At 45.8% G+C, this 16,125-nt stretch overlaps 5 protein-coding genes across 5 annotated transcripts; 2 read left to right on the forward strand and 3 right to left on the reverse strand.

The window, feature by feature from the left end:
• Nucleotides 1–472: 472 nt before the first annotated feature.
• M431DRAFT_513498 (hypothetical protein) lies at nucleotides 473–1,415 on the reverse strand. The gene has a single exon (XM_024920037.1). It carries the CDS (start codon nucleotides 1,344–1,346, stop codon nucleotides 624–626), a length of 723 nt encoding a protein of 240 aa, XP_024768409.1. The 5' UTR covers nucleotides 1,347–1,415; the 3' UTR covers nucleotides 473–623.
• Nucleotides 1,416–2,283: 868 nt separating this feature from the next.
• M431DRAFT_500930 (hypothetical protein) lies at nucleotides 2,284–6,143 on the forward strand (the record flags this gene model as incomplete). Its single annotated transcript, XM_024917967.1, has 3 exons — nucleotides 2,284–2,346; nucleotides 2,797–3,838; nucleotides 3,919–6,143. 3 exons carry the CDS (start codon nucleotides 2,284–2,286, stop codon nucleotides 6,141–6,143), a joined length of 3,330 nt encoding a protein of 1,109 aa, XP_024768410.1.
• A 147-nt stretch (nucleotides 6,144–6,290) lies between these two features.
• Nucleotides 6,291–8,815, reverse strand: M431DRAFT_500931 (hypothetical protein; the record flags this gene model as incomplete). Its single annotated transcript, XM_024917968.1, has 7 exons — nucleotides 6,291–6,534; nucleotides 6,588–6,814; nucleotides 6,867–7,588; nucleotides 7,652–7,702; nucleotides 7,955–8,112; nucleotides 8,168–8,277; nucleotides 8,720–8,815. The coding sequence occupies 7 exons, from the start codon at nucleotides 8,813–8,815 to the stop codon at nucleotides 6,291–6,293; spliced, it is 1,608 nt and encodes a 535-aa protein (XP_024768411.1).
• Nucleotides 8,816–9,417: 602 nt separating this feature from the next.
• M431DRAFT_99306 (hypothetical protein) lies at nucleotides 9,418–10,209 on the forward strand (the record flags this gene model as incomplete). Its single annotated transcript, XM_024925135.1, has 1 exon — nucleotides 9,418–10,209. One exon carries the CDS (start codon nucleotides 9,418–9,420, stop codon nucleotides 10,207–10,209), a length of 792 nt encoding a protein of 263 aa, XP_024768412.1.
• A 2,835-nt stretch (nucleotides 10,210–13,044) lies between these two features.
• On the reverse strand, nucleotides 13,045–15,665 carry M431DRAFT_323871 (hypothetical protein). Its single transcript, XM_024914320.1, has 6 exons — nucleotides 15,363–15,665; nucleotides 15,036–15,289; nucleotides 14,861–14,972; nucleotides 14,533–14,787; nucleotides 14,376–14,474; nucleotides 13,045–14,316 (listed from the first exon to the last, which is right to left on the reverse strand). Exons 1-6 carry the CDS (start codon nucleotides 15,479–15,481, stop codon nucleotides 13,248–13,250), a joined length of 1,908 nt encoding a protein of 635 aa, XP_024768413.1. The 5' UTR covers nucleotides 15,482–15,665; the 3' UTR covers nucleotides 13,045–13,247.
• Between the last annotated feature and the right edge of the window lie 460 nt (nucleotides 15,666–16,125).

Here is a 16,125-nt window from a genome sequence, read left to right on the forward strand (position 1 = left end):
GAAAAAGAAATCTTGGGTAACACACGGGCGTGAGGTATACTTAGACAGACCAGCAGCTGAACGATGTGCTTCGGAGCCCCGCCGAGATTCGCTCTATAATCTAAGGATCCGAATGCGCCCCGTATTGCCGTCATACACTTTTTTTAAAGGACGTACCGACACAGATTATCGAAATCACAAGGCAGGCGCACCGAGGAGGACACTTGCATGATTGGTTACGTGGCTAGGTTGAAGAGAACCTGTGAACGGCCTGGACTTCTCCGGCGAGACAATCCATGAGACACAGCCCCGTGATATGAATCAGATAATGGATGCGAATATGGCGTTATACACTGAATATGCTCTTGATAGACAAAATTTGCTCTTAATTCACTGAAGGCACTGGCAAACATTCTAATTCTGGCCGGCTCTCTTAAGTCATCCATATCACTGATGTTCATTATAATTGGTCTAATAGGAAGACTTCTTCATTTCCAAGAGGAACAAAGCTTTCAGCTTTTGTGACTTGAATCCCACTTTTTCAGTTGTACATGTATCCGACAAAATCGAAATGAGTGTTGACACGTAGGGCGTGAACACTTAATATTGAGACTGCTATAGTACGCGGAGGAAATACAATGTATCTACTCCTCATCGTAGTACAGGAATTCATGCGTAGCTACTTTATTTCCCTGTGAATCGAATCTCTGAGGGAAAACCGTATATAGCCCATCATCATCTCTGGCTTCGTAATCAAGGTTGTTGCTAGCTTGAATGAGCACATCAAGCCCATAATTTTCCTTGATCCAGTGTGCAACCATATCTACCCCAGCAAATGCACCCGATCCGGTCCAGATGTTTCCGTCAATAATCCACTTCTTCTCTCTAGTCCAGTTAACCTTGGGCCAACGCTTACGTACCCAAGCGTATTCGACGTTGTTAACTGTTGCTTTTTTGCCGTCCAAAACACCTGTTGATGCCACGACACTAGCTCCCGTGCAAGTTGTCCACAGCATCTTATCGGCTTCCACATGTTTGCGGATAAACTCAGCATGCTTCGGGTGTAGTTCAAATCTGCTGAGGTACGGCCCAGGGACAAGGAGAATGTCAAGTTCTGGGCATTCATCGACGGTTGTTGTAGGCATGATTACCATCTGGCTCGACCCAAGGAGAACTGGATCTCTAGTGACACCAATGTAATGGAAAACAAATTGGGGTGCGCGAGATATAATGTCTTCATCAATCGGTCCATATTCTTTGACGGCTTGGAAAGCGGACTTGTTGGCGGAGGAGAGGAGATCGGCGGGACCTGCGCTATCCACAATTTGGAAGGCATAGGCAAGGATGCCTACATGAGTAACAGCCATATTGAAGAGAGCTTTCGACCAATTGATCGAAGACAAATTAAGCTTATACTGATAGTAAGAAAGTAAAAGATGGTTAGGATGTAAGTGTTGCGTGCTCAACGCTTCAAGATGAGTTATTGCGTCTTTAAATAGGCATTAGCCATAACGAATCAAAATTAAATATGGAGAAGAGGTGCAAAATATGAGTAAAATCCCGCGCGAGACATCATACGACAGCTTCTCAGCCAGTCATACATTGCTGTTAGGGGTTCAAACCAAGTGTTTGCTCTGTATATCCGCTTTGTCGCGGATGTAGCGAGAGAGTTGTATTCCCATAAGAGAAACCTGTGATGAAGATAATCGTGGAGTAACGATTACAAATATATATGGAGCGGACCCCAATACTACATGGAATTGCAACTCTTCGTTGGTTATTATATATGAACGAACTTGGCATCAATTTGAGGCGTTTATGAGATTTCAGGTTGCTGGTGTCCTCTTGCCAAGCTAGTCGTGCTCATGACTGGCAATAAGTCTTCCATATCGCGCTTATTTCGCGACATACAATTATTCACTTATTTGCTCAACGATGGAAAGAAATAAGAAAGTCTCGTAAAATTGAATATATCCGATCTTGTAATTAATGAAGAACCCCTCCCAATCCAATGCTGCTGCTTATTATGCAAATGGTCGAACTTTTTTTTGGGGGGGAGACGGTCGGATGCCGCCACATCGCCCATATAACATGTATCTACGGCATCATCCTCTTAACTTTAAAAAAAAGCTTATGAAACTATAGACTACAAGAGACAGCCATTGTTTAATATTTCAGTATGAACCGCGCTGTTCTTGGCATTTCATACACACTGTGGCGTCACTGCGCCTCCACCGCTGGTTTCACAGCCTCATCGCAGTCTATACAGCGTAGCTTGCCAAGCCAGTAGCAAAAACCTTGAAGATGAAATCTCCTCTTTGTCGTAACAGTTTTGATGGTATTTTGAGGCAGATGATGACATCGTCCGTAAGCTGGCTATCGTCAGTAGCTCATTGTCTAACTACGGTATTCATAAAGAGGCCTCACGAACCCATCATTCTATCATCATGATGACTATTCTTTGTGGGATTTCCATACCGCATGAAAGTACTGAAACATATATGTTGAAATACATATCTGAGGCAAAGCAACAACTGCTGCTGCCATCAAAAATTACATCAAGAGTTCCGTGAAACGGCATTATCCCCGTATACGCGACACAAATCGGAACAATCAAATCTCGCCTACAGAAAAGGGTCCAGCTGTACACCCAAAATCTTCTATCACGAGTAATTCTTGTTGCAGCCAGAATTCGGGATGCTAAACGTGCTTCCAATGACAAATGGTTCACAGAGCTCGTCGAGGACCGTGGACGAGAACACACGGTCCAAGGGCGAACGCTTACACGACAAATCCAGGTCTTTAGAAGGCATTCAGCAGCCTGAAGACTCTATTCTTCGACCAAACCCAGGAGAAGAACGCCTATTCGATGTTGAAAACAATCCATTTGCTTTCTCCCCAGGTCAATTGGGCAAGCTCATAAATCCAAAAAGCGTTGCCGCTTTTGTCGCTCTAGGGGGACTTCTTGGGCTAGAGAAAGGTCTATGGACCAATTGTCGTGCTGGCCTTGGTATTGATGAACATTACATTGTTCAATCAATCACATTCGAGCAAGCGACGACAGCTCATCTATCGCCTGGGCTGCTCAAAGAGAGCGAACAAGCTGGGAACCATCCCTTGGTTTGCTCCAACGATAGACCAAGCAGTAGCTTCACTGATAGGAAACGAGTCTTTGGCGAAAATCGGTTGCCAGAACGAAAATCGAAATCAATTCTCCAGCTGGCGTGGATTGCTTTGCATGATCATGTACTCATACTGCTCAGCGTCGCAGCTATTGTCTCGCTTGCCCTTGGATTATATCAGACATTTGGACAAACGAAACATGAAGGCGCTAAGGTTGAGTGGGTCGAAGGCGTGGCGATCATTGTTGCGATCACAATCGTTGTGATTGTTGGTGCGTTGAATGACTGGCAGAAAGAACGCCAATTCCGAAAGCTTAACATGAAGAAAGAGGATCGCTTTGTTAAAGTAATCCGTTCAGGTAGCCCTATGCCCGTGTCTGTTTATGATGTAGTTGTGGGAGATGTTATGCTTTTGGAACCAGGCGATATTATTCCGGTTGATGGAGTCTTCGTTCAAGGCCATAGTCTGAGTTGTGACGAGTCTTCGGTCACAGGGGAGTCCGATTTGGCCAAAAAGGTCCCAGCAGACGATGTACAGCAGGCGCTTCTCGACAATGAAGGATCAGAGCTGAAAAGTCTGGATCCATTTATCATCTCTGGGGCCAGAGTCCTAGACGGTGTAGGATCTTTCCTCGTTACGTCCGTTGGACAGAATTCAAGCCACGGTCGGACCATGATGTCGCTGTCGGAGGACCCTGGACCTACCCCCTTGCAACAAAAACTGAATGTTCTGGCTGGTAAGCACTGCTTGGTTCCATACGATTAATTACAGCCTCGGATGTTTGAGCATTAGGAGGCTAATGAGTATATCCTCTAGGTTACATCGCAAAACTTGGAGGCGGGGCGGGGTGCTTGTTATTCACCGTCCTTTTTATTGAGTTTCTGATCAGACTGCCCGGAAACGATGGGTCTCCAGAAGAGAAAGCACAAGATTTTCTACATATTCTTGTCATGGCCATCACCATTATTGTCGTTGCTGTCCCTGAAGGCCTCCCACTGGCGGTGACACTGTCACTGGCGTTCGCTACCAAGCGCATGACAAGAGAAAATAATCTCGTTCGCCACCTTCAATCATGCGAAACAATGGGGAATGCCACTGTTATCTGCTCAGATAAAACAGGCACCCTAACGGAAAACGCCATGACCGTGGTGACCGGTGCACTGGGCCGCGAGCCACTACTATTTGGTGATCAGAATCTACAATCTGGGCCTGATGGTAGTGCGCTTCATATACAGCATTCTCAAACGAAGCCTCAAGGGCCAGCCAGCGCATCGTCGACACATGTGGAGATGCAACAACATGAACGGATTTCTGCAGACCAATTATCCTCAAAGCTCTGTACGGAGGTTCAAACTCTACTGAAGACCGCTCTTGCAGTAAACACTACTGCTTTTGAGAGTGAAGAGAACGGCAGGACGGTATTTGTGGGAACTAAAACAGAGACAGCCCTCCTTGATTGGGTTCGTCGATATTTTGGACTTGGTCCAGCCTCTTTGGAACGTGCCAACAGCTCCCTACAGCAGCTGTTCCCATTTAAATCAGAGCACAAATGCATGGGAGCGGTAATCAAGCTGTCTCAATCCGATATTTGCAAAAGTGAAGCAAAGTATCGGTTATTTGTGAAGGGAGCTCCGGAAGTGGTCCTAGCACAATGCAGCACCTCGCTGTTTGAAGTATCGAAATGTATATCACAGGTACCGATATCGGAATACCAGAAAGATACTATCAGACATATCATATATGGCTTTACGACACAATCATTACGAACTTTGGCTCTTTCATATGTCGACTTCCAGGAGTGGCCCCCGCATTGGATCCAAACAGACGACAGCTCAACGGGTTCTAGCGATATTGAGCTTCCCGACCTTCTTCAAGATATGACCTGGATCGGCGTTGTAGGGATTCGAGATCCCGTTAGACAAGAAGTCCCTGCTGCGGTCGAAGCTTGCCGAAGAGCATCAGTGTCAGTCAAGATGGTGACCGGTGACAATATTGAGACAGCAAGAGCAGTCGGGCGAGAATGTGGCATCTTGAAAACTTCATCTGGAGAGGAAGGCTTGGTGATGGAAGGGCAAGACTTTCGCCGACTACCTGATAAAGAAAAAGAAGAGGTTGCCAAAGATATCTGCGTTTTGGCCAGGTCCAGCCCGGAAGATAAACGCATTCTCGTCAAAACTCTACAGAGCCTCGGTGAGATTGTCGCAGTGACAGGGGATGGTACGAATGATGCGCCGGCTCTGAAGGCTGCCGACGTGGGCTTTTCCATGGGCTTATCTGGAACTGAAGTCGCTAAAGAGGCGTCTGATATTATCTTGATGGATGATAACTTCACGTCTATCGTTAAGGCGCTTGGTTGGGGACGGGCCGTGAACGACTCCGTGAAGAAATTTTTACAGTTCCAACTTACTGTCAACATCACAGCAGTCATCATAACATTTGTTACGGCTGTATCCGATAACAACGAAACCGCAGTGCTCAACGCAGTACAACTGCTGTGGGTTAATCTCATTATGGACACGTTTGCGGCGCTTGCGCTTGCGACAGACCCGCCAACAGGAAGCGTACTTCAACGTAAACCAGAGCCGCGGACAGCTTCTCTTATTAGCTTCATCATGTGGAAGATGATCATCGGCCAATCCATCTACCAGTTGATTGTTTGCTTCGTATTATGGTTTGCCGGATCTAACCTCGGTTACCCAGAGTCCCAGTTAAGAACTCTTATTTTCAACGTGTTTGTTTTTATGCAAATCTTCAAGCTCATAAACAGCCGTCGTATTGATAACAAGCTGAACATATTCGAAGGTTTGTACCACAATTGGCTGTTCATGGTGATGATGTCGATTATGGTCGGTGGGCAGTTAATTATTATTTATGTTGGTGGTGAGGCGTTTGTGGTCGTCCGGCTGACTGGTGAGCAATGGGCCATCTCTATTGGCTTAGGTCTTGGCTCAATTCCCATGGGTATTCTCATTCGCTTACTTCCCGATGAAACCTTACGAAAGGTTTGTCATAAGATTATGAAAAGAATTAGGCGCAAGTAGTTATATTCCCTAGTTATCATTTCCACTACTCTATTGGCGTTGGCTCTATTCTCCGGCAAAGCACTGAGAAGGCCGCCGATCACGGTATTGCTTCATTGCTCACATATATAGAGCCTCGGTTGGTCGTCGTATTGAGTTCTGAGATATTTAAGTGTAACTTGGTATGTCTTTCGAGACGGCTGAGCGTGCAAGCTGAATAAATGATTCGACCATTTTCTCCAACTCAGATGTAACAACAGATTGTGTGTGTAGTTTTACTTTCATCGACTGGAAATATGACAGCGTTGTGGTCAACAGATCTAAATCTCCGCTCGTGGTTGGTGCCTCTGGATTGCACGTAATGTGATTGAAGACTACGAAAAATGAGGTAAAAGGATAATAAAGAAGTGTCCTAAGCATACGAAGTCAGTTTACTATTAGCAGCGATGAATCAAGCGTTCTCACCAGAAAATTCCTCTATATACATGGTGTTTACTCGAAAGGTGTGAAAGAAGGGACAGAGCCTCCCGCGAAGACTCAAGTCGGAGAGTAGCGTATTGGACATCTTCTGGTAATGTCAAGACAAGGATGTGTAAATACTTGAACCTCATGAGTCGAATGGCAAGAGACATTCCACGAAGCTGTTCTTCACTCGCATGATCAGCTTCAAGTCCCCGAGCTTCTGATAAGATCTGTAAAACGTAAGCTCGGAATTTGAGAGTTCGATATCAAGCTGAGGCATACCTGTCTTGTTGACACGTCCCAATCATCCAGATACGATATTAAGCCCTCCCGACCACTATGTTGAGAGCCATTAGTCGGGATATCAAGGATTAAGCCAGTTAATCTTGCCAATTTGATGTTTTGAGTCAAAAAGTGGGCGCCAAATGTTGACAAATAAAGCTGCGAGTGAACATTGTTGGATTGCCCATATCGGGGGCGAAATTTTAAGAGGTGCTGGAAATCAGGCAAGGGCACGTTTTCATACAGTTTACTTGATAATAATATTGGGTGACCAAAAACCAAGGCGCATGCTTTATCGACCATGAACACTACCCAAAAGAGAGTCAATCGGCGCTGTTGTTCTGTGGAGTAGTGCTGCTCCGTAAAGTGTAGGCTTAGGGCTTGGGCCTGCCGGCAGGCGTGGCTTGCAAGCATCCATGATAGGCTCGGAGAAGTATAGTCCTCTCCAAGGCAAGAAAGCATGGTCAATGCTTGAACATTCACCTCGTTTGGCTCTAGGAATATTTTGGCATCATCTAAGGCAAGTCGAATGTTATGCCGGAATGATGTGGTGAGGTGGCTAAGTGTCTGGTCCTTGTGGGAGATAATGAGGAATATAAAATTAATGTAAAGTACCCAACTGCGTTGGGTAACTGATGCAGGCTCAAAAATGACTTCCATCAAAATCTGGTCAGAAGGCTTGATAGCGATCAAGTCAGCCAGGTCAGAAATATTCAGAAACCCTTGGGAAAAAACATTATTCAGCGTCTTGACAGCAAAGAGCATACACAATGCAACATACTTACGACCAATAAGCGTATATCCAAGAGCTCTTGATGGAATAAAAAAGCCAGCTACTGCCTCATTTCCCAAAAGAGAAATGCCACAGCTTGCGTCGAGACTAGCTCGTATGAATGGGCTAGGATGACATTGGAGACTTCCGAAACCAGGCTGTTGATAGGATAATAGACTTGCGTTACTATTAAGTGTTTCTGCATCTATGGAGATATTTGCAGGTGGAACAAATAGTTGGTTTTGGTTAGGGGGTGTTTGAGTGTTAGTCTCTTCCTTATCAACTGATTGATATTGGATTGTTTCAAAGCGTGAACTTTTTTCAGATGCGAAAGTGGCATCTACCCTGTTCATATTAGGGTTTAAACTATCCACAGCGCGGGCCAGTTTCTCAAGAGCTGCTTCTATACGACTGAGGCGCTCCTGGAAACTGTCCAAGTCTTTCTTTGTTGGGTATAGGATCCCGGTATTCGCGCTTCCAGATGGATAAGTACAACAAACAGATCCGCGAATCTCCGAGTACCACGTACCTCGAGGCTCCTGTTTGATATCTTGGAGCTGAGACTTCTTTGGAATAGACACACTCGCCAGGCCAAGGGCGGCAAGTGGCACACTTCGGCTGTTCACGAGAGCACCTATCCTAGCTTAGCTGTGGACGGAGAGACTACCAACCTTGCAGATTTATTCACTCCAGCCTCCCTTACCTGATTTTTTTCTCCCTGCAGAAATCACACTACACGATTATTTAGCTACTACTTCTGCATATTGCCCAGCCATCTATTGGATTGATGCGTACAGCAAAGCGTGACAAAGGTACAGACAATGGGTCAGGGGACGAAAACAGAGGCGTCGATGTATTCTCCATACTGCTCAGCGAAGTCGGCTCCTCGGAGTCATAGAAGTGCGTCTGTTAGCGACTGACAAAGTCAAAAACGATTTGTATACGGAAACCCGAGAGAGCTGTCGCTTGAATCATCCGTGCGGAGAGTAAAATTTCGTGAGGTCGATGCAGAATGCCTTTCGAAGATCAAAAAAGGATTGGACGTATCTCGCAACCATTTCGCGAGCACCTGCATACCTACATAGGCATAGTCTCTTGACTTAGACATAGCCACAACGTTGACGGAGCGCGGCAACGCGGGTCCCGGCTGATGTGGAATAGGAATGTCGGCACCCATGATTGCCGACAGTGTGGAGCACTTCTTCCACGCTGACTTTGGGGTTGCTGGATTGGAACTTTTAAAGGAGTCGTATACTTTTCAGAGTTTTCCAGATTGGACACGCCCGGGGACATGTAAATGTAGCACCGGGTATAGCCAATCAATGTTACCCATTGGCATCTTTTGACCTAGCCGAGGTAAATTGCTACCTGCGCCCCGGCACGCTTAAAATTGGCCTTCCGCTGACTGGCATTAAATGACTTGGTTACCACATCATTGCCGTTATAGTTGATGGATACGATTCGGCATTTGTTACTAGCCGCTTGATATCATTGTGCCTTGTCCAAGGTCATGTATGGGGATATTGAAGGTGGCTCAGACAGTAGCTAGTGCAGCGCAGGTATATTTACTGATAGTGCTTAATGTCTGTGTCGATCGTAAGGGATACAATTATCACTTCAACTCACTCTTGTACCTTATAAAATACAATTCATGTTACGTTCTGACTCGAGATTTATTTTTTCTCCCTCTCTTCCACCTTCTTCGATTCGTTACGTCCAGCCCCACTGATATATATATCTACAAACTTCCATTACATTCACTACTCCATAGCCGAAGCAATGAGCCGCCCGTTTGATGCATATGATGGCATTGCCTGCGGCGAAATTGCCATCTACTGCCTGTATCTTGGTGGTGCCATCTTCCTGTGTCGCAAACACGGTTTTGGCAGAAGTGCTGGCTGGCGTTTCCTCATTATGCTGTCTCTTGCTCGCCTCATTGGCGATGCTTTGCGACTGGCAACCATTTCGCTACCAACCAACCAGAGTCTATACATTGGCTGGTTAATCCTTCTTGGTGTTGGCCTCGGTCCTCTGGTTCTTACTTTACATGGACTCCTCGGCCGCCTCATCGACTCTATTGGCAATCAAGGTCCGCTTCTTATCAAATCTACTCACCGCCGTCTTCTTGAGCTTCTTATGCTGGCTGGCATGGTTCTGGTGATCATTGGCGGAACACAGTCGAGTTACACTCTCACCAATGGAAGCCCAGTTACTCATTACGTTACTCTCAGCTATGTCGGAACGGGCATTATAGCTGCCGTCATAGGGCTCTTGATCCTGGAAATCTTACTTGTATACAAGAATCGGGACTATATCATCCAAGGCGAAAGGCGCATTCTCATTGCAATTGTCATATGCATTCCTTTTGTCCTAGTACGCCTTGCTTACTCCTGCAGTCTCGTCTTTGGTGGCGTTCATACCAGTCCCTGGCTCTTACTTGGAATGTCTACGGCAATGGAGGTCACTGTGACGCTTATCTGCGAAATTCTGGGCTTCACCATTCATGCCGGCTTTGTTGAGCAAACAGGCGAGGAGATGCAGCCAATGGCTCGATTTTCAGCGTTAAAATAACAACTGTGTGGGTACTACGAAGAGTACTTCAAGCATTTTCTCTCAAAGACCCTAGGTCTCTCTTTTTAGCATTGTTATATTTTTATCTTGTCTTTAAATCTCAATCGTGTTTCATTTACCCTATAAAGAATAACTGCTGCATTAATCTTTTCCTCAAATAAAAATGTATATTCACTTATTTCTTATATCGCTATAACATATAGATAGACCTTTCATTTTACTTCATTCAAATACCGGGTAGCTGTTGTATTCGGTCTCCAATACTATCGTAATCTTTGTAATAATCTTCCGCTCATTGTTCAACAATCTTCTGAGCAAGCAAACCGATTGACTCAACTTGCATGTTAGCTAGCCGTATATAGTTAGCATCGAAACGGTCCCTCTTGTTATCTGTGATTGGATGTGCCCGGAAGGAAATAAGCAGGTCGTTCCGGTAGCATCCAATCGTATGTCAGAGTCATAGCTGATACGGGTTGCATGGCTCCATAAGCGGATAATACGTGTCTCGCCTATGGGACCCCGTTTTTCTCCCGATATGGAAACTCATGCGAGACAGCGACTAATACCGATTCCTTTGCATCAGCCCGCAGGAGAAGTTGGCATGACTATTATAGCCCTGATCTCACTTTGGAAACCTTGGTATCTCGGTTCTTAACTACTCTGTATCAACGTTCACCTCATTTCCCCAAATGTAACTTGCTCCAACCGTTTACTGCATAGTGTGACCGACAAAGTAAATTTAATTATTATTTTCGCTGCAATTGTTACCCTCGCTTCATCTCACTAACCTTTATCCCCCTATCACGCTCTCTTGTCCGCTGCCTTCTCTTCTAATGTATCCATCTTTACCTACAATCCTCAATCATATCACCGAAGCGCAAAGACGCTGCTTTCTTCATCCAGACAGTGCTCTTCAACGCTGACGTGGCTGTTGATCTTGCTATTGTTGCTATTTATCAGCCCTCAAAAGTCTTGATGATTCCACTTGGGAGGATTGAATAGGATTTTAACTAACCTGATTGGCAGCTTGAGTCATCCTAACATTGTGACTGGGCCGGCTGCTGGTGTTGAAGGCAGTTTGTCCCGATTGTTGGGCTCTCTCACGTTGCTCTCTTTCCTTTTGAGCTATACTATTCCTGTATTTCTTGACGGCGGAGTAAATAAGCATCTTGAAATCTGTTTTTCTTTCGTAACGAGAAGTCAATGTGATTGTGAAAGCAGAAATTAATCTTCCAGGGTAATATATTTATTACAAATGCGAAGTTTGAGGAACTGGTAAGTTTTAAGAAGCGATGAAGGAGAAGGCAGGCAGTGAATTTATAGTTCATGTCTAAGGAGGGTTACCGGCCTCGTAGTTGCTGTAGGGGTATTTGTCGTCACCGCTCACCTAGCTATCAAAAGTGATTACACGTGATGGAGATTCCTTCCCTACGGACACCCTCAGCACAGCCTTAACAGTCCCTACTTCTCCACTATGCGCGTGGTCACTCGAGAATCGGCATCATTGATAAAGGAGTCAGGCCGTAATCTTAATAACTACACTAAGCACTAAAACCCCTAAAGGTGGTACCGGACATAAGAGGTACTATCGGAAAATCGGCTTGTTGTAGATACATAAAGCGTGATTACCAACTCTTGGTTCCCTCCCTCTATGGTACCTTGGCTAAATCTTTCTGCCATATCATTAAGATTGCGCCATTGCTATGGAGTAAATATGATACAATACGAACTAGATCAGCGGGCAACATTTTAGGACAACGAAAGATGGTGTATATGTGCCTTGCCACCATGATGGCCAATTAGAAATTAAGTGTAAAGCATCGTATTAGGCATATATGCCTGAGTCACTAAGCACGACAAAGAGCAAATAGGGCTAGCCCATTGTCATCTGCAGTAGACGCATTTTATATTAAGGTAAATAGAGACATAATGGTATTAATGCCCGATTCTGTAAATCGCATTAAATAGGTGCCAAAATTATCTCTCAGGCTTCATTCTTTCGCTGGTACTCGGCGGGTTGACTATTAAGCAAGGCCTAATGGTCCGGCCACTTAGTCAACCTGACGGGTAATGATCAACTGACCCAATTCATAATTGATGGTTTTAAGGATGGTTGGAAGTAATCTCGACTGTGAACTGGCTAAAGAAGGGGTACACGATATGCACATTCTGGAATGGTTCATATAATTACTCCAGTTTGCAATCCATGCATTAGACAACATTGTACGTAAATATATGTGGCGCAGAGGGGGATGGGAGGCTTGACATGGGAGCCTAAAATTGAGGCAGGTACTGCTTTTGATACCTTTGCTGGGGCATTTCTTGGATCAGCCTTTCCGAAGAACCATCTTGACGCACACGAGGCCTTTCACAAAATAGTTGAGTCTATCCATCAAGAGACTTAACTTTATTAGAGCTACGATATAATAGTGGCTAAGCAACGACCTGATAATTCGTGTACTTTTTGCGTTCATAAATTGCGAGACATTTCCATCAGATTGTGTAAATATTACTATCTTCTAGTCGTCCTAGCGCTGCATTACTTTGGTCTAAGCATGCCCCGAGAATCATCAAACTACTCGCATCCTTATAAACGGCTACGGTGTATTAACAGTCGCAAAATAATTTTATAGACCTCTATGGCTGCTGAGAAAAGAACGAAAAAAAAAAAGGCCGAGATATTTGAGAAAACACGTGTTCTTGGATTATTGCTGAAGCATTGAAGAGAAGCAAGGATGACTAACGGGTGACTTGATTAGCCAGCTATGGCCTTCAACATGGCTGATGCATTTGCGTTATACGAGACAGAGGCAGTCTAGCACATTGAAAAGTGATTGTGAGAGTGACTGAGTGCGAAGAGTTTAAACAGAATGTCTCAAATACTTCTTGAGATTTTAGTTATAATTTGATCTTGTGGATATATGGACGTTATATGTATATTAAAGAGGGTCAGAAAAGCTGTAATAGCTGATTCAGAGGAAGGTTATGCTGCAGCCTGTGTATCATTTAATATTATAATTACAAAGAACAATAGTCATTTATGCCCAAGAGAAATGCTCTGAATGCAAATATACTCCTCCAGACCTAGAGCCTTTGAGGATATTTAGATTTGCTTCCGCGACGGCATTTCGAACATCATCTTGCATAGTATCTGGCCCACAAACAAAGACAGCAAGTGATTCCCCTCCGTTTGCTGTTCTTACTGCCTCTTCTTGGATTATCAGCGGTAGCTGAGGCCGTCCATCGAGATGTTCGTCAAATAGGCTCGATGCCGTAGTCTCTGTTTTGCCCTGTTGGGTGACGGTGTTCTCTGGCAAGGAGGCTTGCTTGCTTAGATCTGCTGGAAGGTCAAAATCTTTATCAGCCGGATCTACCTCTCGCGCAGCCTCCCCTGTCAGGTGTAATTGAATACGAATACTGGAAATCGACTCCAATGTCTCATATCGGGATAGCAGCTTCTTGACAGTTTCGATGTACCACAAACGAGTGCTGAAATCTCGGATTGCCACAATGACGCGGAGAGTAAAAGGCCCGGGAATGCTGCGCTCATTGCTTTTCGTTTTCCTGGTTATGCTGTCAACGTCGGCTGCTTGGCCACGCTCTTCATCAACAGTCTTCGGTTGGCACATGATGAATTGCTCGATAAAGGGTAAGGTCCATCCTGCACCTGATCCTCCTGCAATGACAAGAAGATGGTCGCTGTGAGCATACGACTGAAGGTTGATTCCTCCGTAAGGACCATCGACGAGTACAGGGATGGAGGCAGCCGGACTTTTCAGAGCAAACTCGTACAGACGTGCCGTCAAGCCCCGCTGATGGCGAATATAGAAGACAAGCTCCGACTTTTCTTCGGTTCCATTGGCTGGCATCGAGCAAATTGTGAACGGATGAGCGGATAGGGATTGGAAGAATCCAAAGCCGGTGAACCGGAGGAAACAGTGCTGTCCGGGGATCCATGTAAAGTTCGCCGGGATTGAAATGCGTGTAAAACCACCATCCTCAACGGTGACCTGAGCTTTTGCTCGCGTGCCGTACTCGAAGCAAGTCCTCAGCCATGGGTAAACGTAGCAAGGGACGTACACAGCCGCTGTCGCAATGAAGTAGTGCCTGTGGAATTATCAGCGTCTGCGTTGGAGGGATTCTGATAGATGTAGTTTTGTTCTTACCAAGAAGTCAGGGTGTAGTCGCAATGCCAGAAGAATATCAAGACAAATACCGCGGCGGCGAGTAGATGGGTTGCTTTGAAGAATTCATAGCCCAAGTTTCTGCGTAAGGTGTCAGATGTGCAGTCTTGGTGGAATTGCAGTATGTGCCATCACCTACCGAATCACACTGTGGGACGCAAAAGTAAGCCAAGCCTGCAAGATGATGGCTACGATGCCTGTCCAGTAGAATATCAGGCCCATTTCGAACTGCATGACCATATCGTGAAACCGGATGTGAAAGACGATAAAGGGAAACGTATGCATAAGCGCGAGGAGGAAAAAGGCGTAGGATATCCATCGGTGGAACACCTGGAGCTTCTCGTGCGAGACACCCGTGAGAAGTGTGATCCAATTCGTCTTAGTCGCAGTCGCACTGCAAAAGAAAAACAGGAAAAAATCAGTATCTTGAGGAATTCTTGCTGGGTCGGGTTATCAGAGAGGCTTACAAGACAAAAGGCATGCATGCCAGAGCCATCCATCCTGATCTTGTCCCCAATGGTGGAGAGCCGCCAAAATCCAAACTTGACCAGTAATACGGTTGGGGAATCAAATCCATGCCTGAGAAGACAGTCTGTTAATCCCGATGTCTGTCTCATCCAACCAAGCTCGCAGTTAACTTACAGAAGAAAAAGACAGTCCCTGCAGCCCCAAGAAGCAGAAGCCCCAAGGGGGCCGAGTTCCATCGCAGTGCCTTGACATGAAAGCCGCGGTAAGATAAGTATCGTGTTACTGCAATTACTTTCTGCCACGGGGAAGAGCCACGCCATGTTCGATGCCCCAGCAGCTGCGAGACAACGTTGCCAATGACGAAGATGCCGAGGACGCTCATTAGGAAGGCGATTGTCGACAGCGCATAGACATGGTCGGCAATGAACCTTGCGAAATATCTCTTTAGTAAAGCCGCCGAGGCTCTGTATCGTAGCTGCTGTTAGAGTTGGTTTTACTCACCAGAAATGCCAACGCTGCTGGTAGTAATCACACTGCTCCTGTGTGAAGCCAAAGCTGTCGCAGGTAAACTCGCGACTCCCCGTCAGTGTGACGGGCGGCGTAAGCCAGGCGGCGGACATGGTAAATGCGTTTCAAAGGCGAATCAATAACTCTTTTGGTTCTATTTCACGCCAGAGGCAACATAGGACTCATTTGCGTTCGATGCTCGAGCCAGGAGAGGATGAGTGCAATGGGGCGGCGCTGCTCGGGCACTCTGCTGGATATCACTGTGCAGCTCCAGAACCTTGTACAAAGGCAGTACGATACGAGTTTGCGCCTGCTCATAATAAACAAGCTACATTATGTATACTTTCATTGGTCGATGGGCTTGGCTGATGGCCTGGTGAAGCACACTCTGTGCTCCGTACAGTCCACAGGCATCTACAGTGTTAGTTTGGTACTTTCTCGACACGTATGGTAAATCGATAATGATCAGTACCGATCTAACGATTTAGATGCCTGGACGACGTACGTGTGTAAATGTGTACTCTTCTGTCTTGTCACACAAAGGGTTGTGGCGCCCGCGCCGGTGCCACAAATGGCGATTCATGCATGTCTCGATCCCAAATATGGGGAATCAACAACCCAATAGCTGGCCTGGATAGGGGCAAGCTCGCAGCCCATTCGCTCAGAATGATGCAGAACCACATGGCATGGATTCCGCACGTCCTCCCGCTGAGGCCCGGGCCACACCACACCTGCAGTAGCGCGGCAACTGGGCTCT

The sequence above is a fragment of the Trichoderma harzianum genome (assembly GCF_003025095.1).
Source record: "Trichoderma harzianum CBS 226.95 unplaced genomic scaffold M431scaffold_23, whole genome shotgun sequence".
Lineage (NCBI taxonomy): Eukaryota > Fungi > Ascomycota > Sordariomycetes > Hypocreales > Hypocreaceae > Trichoderma > Trichoderma harzianum.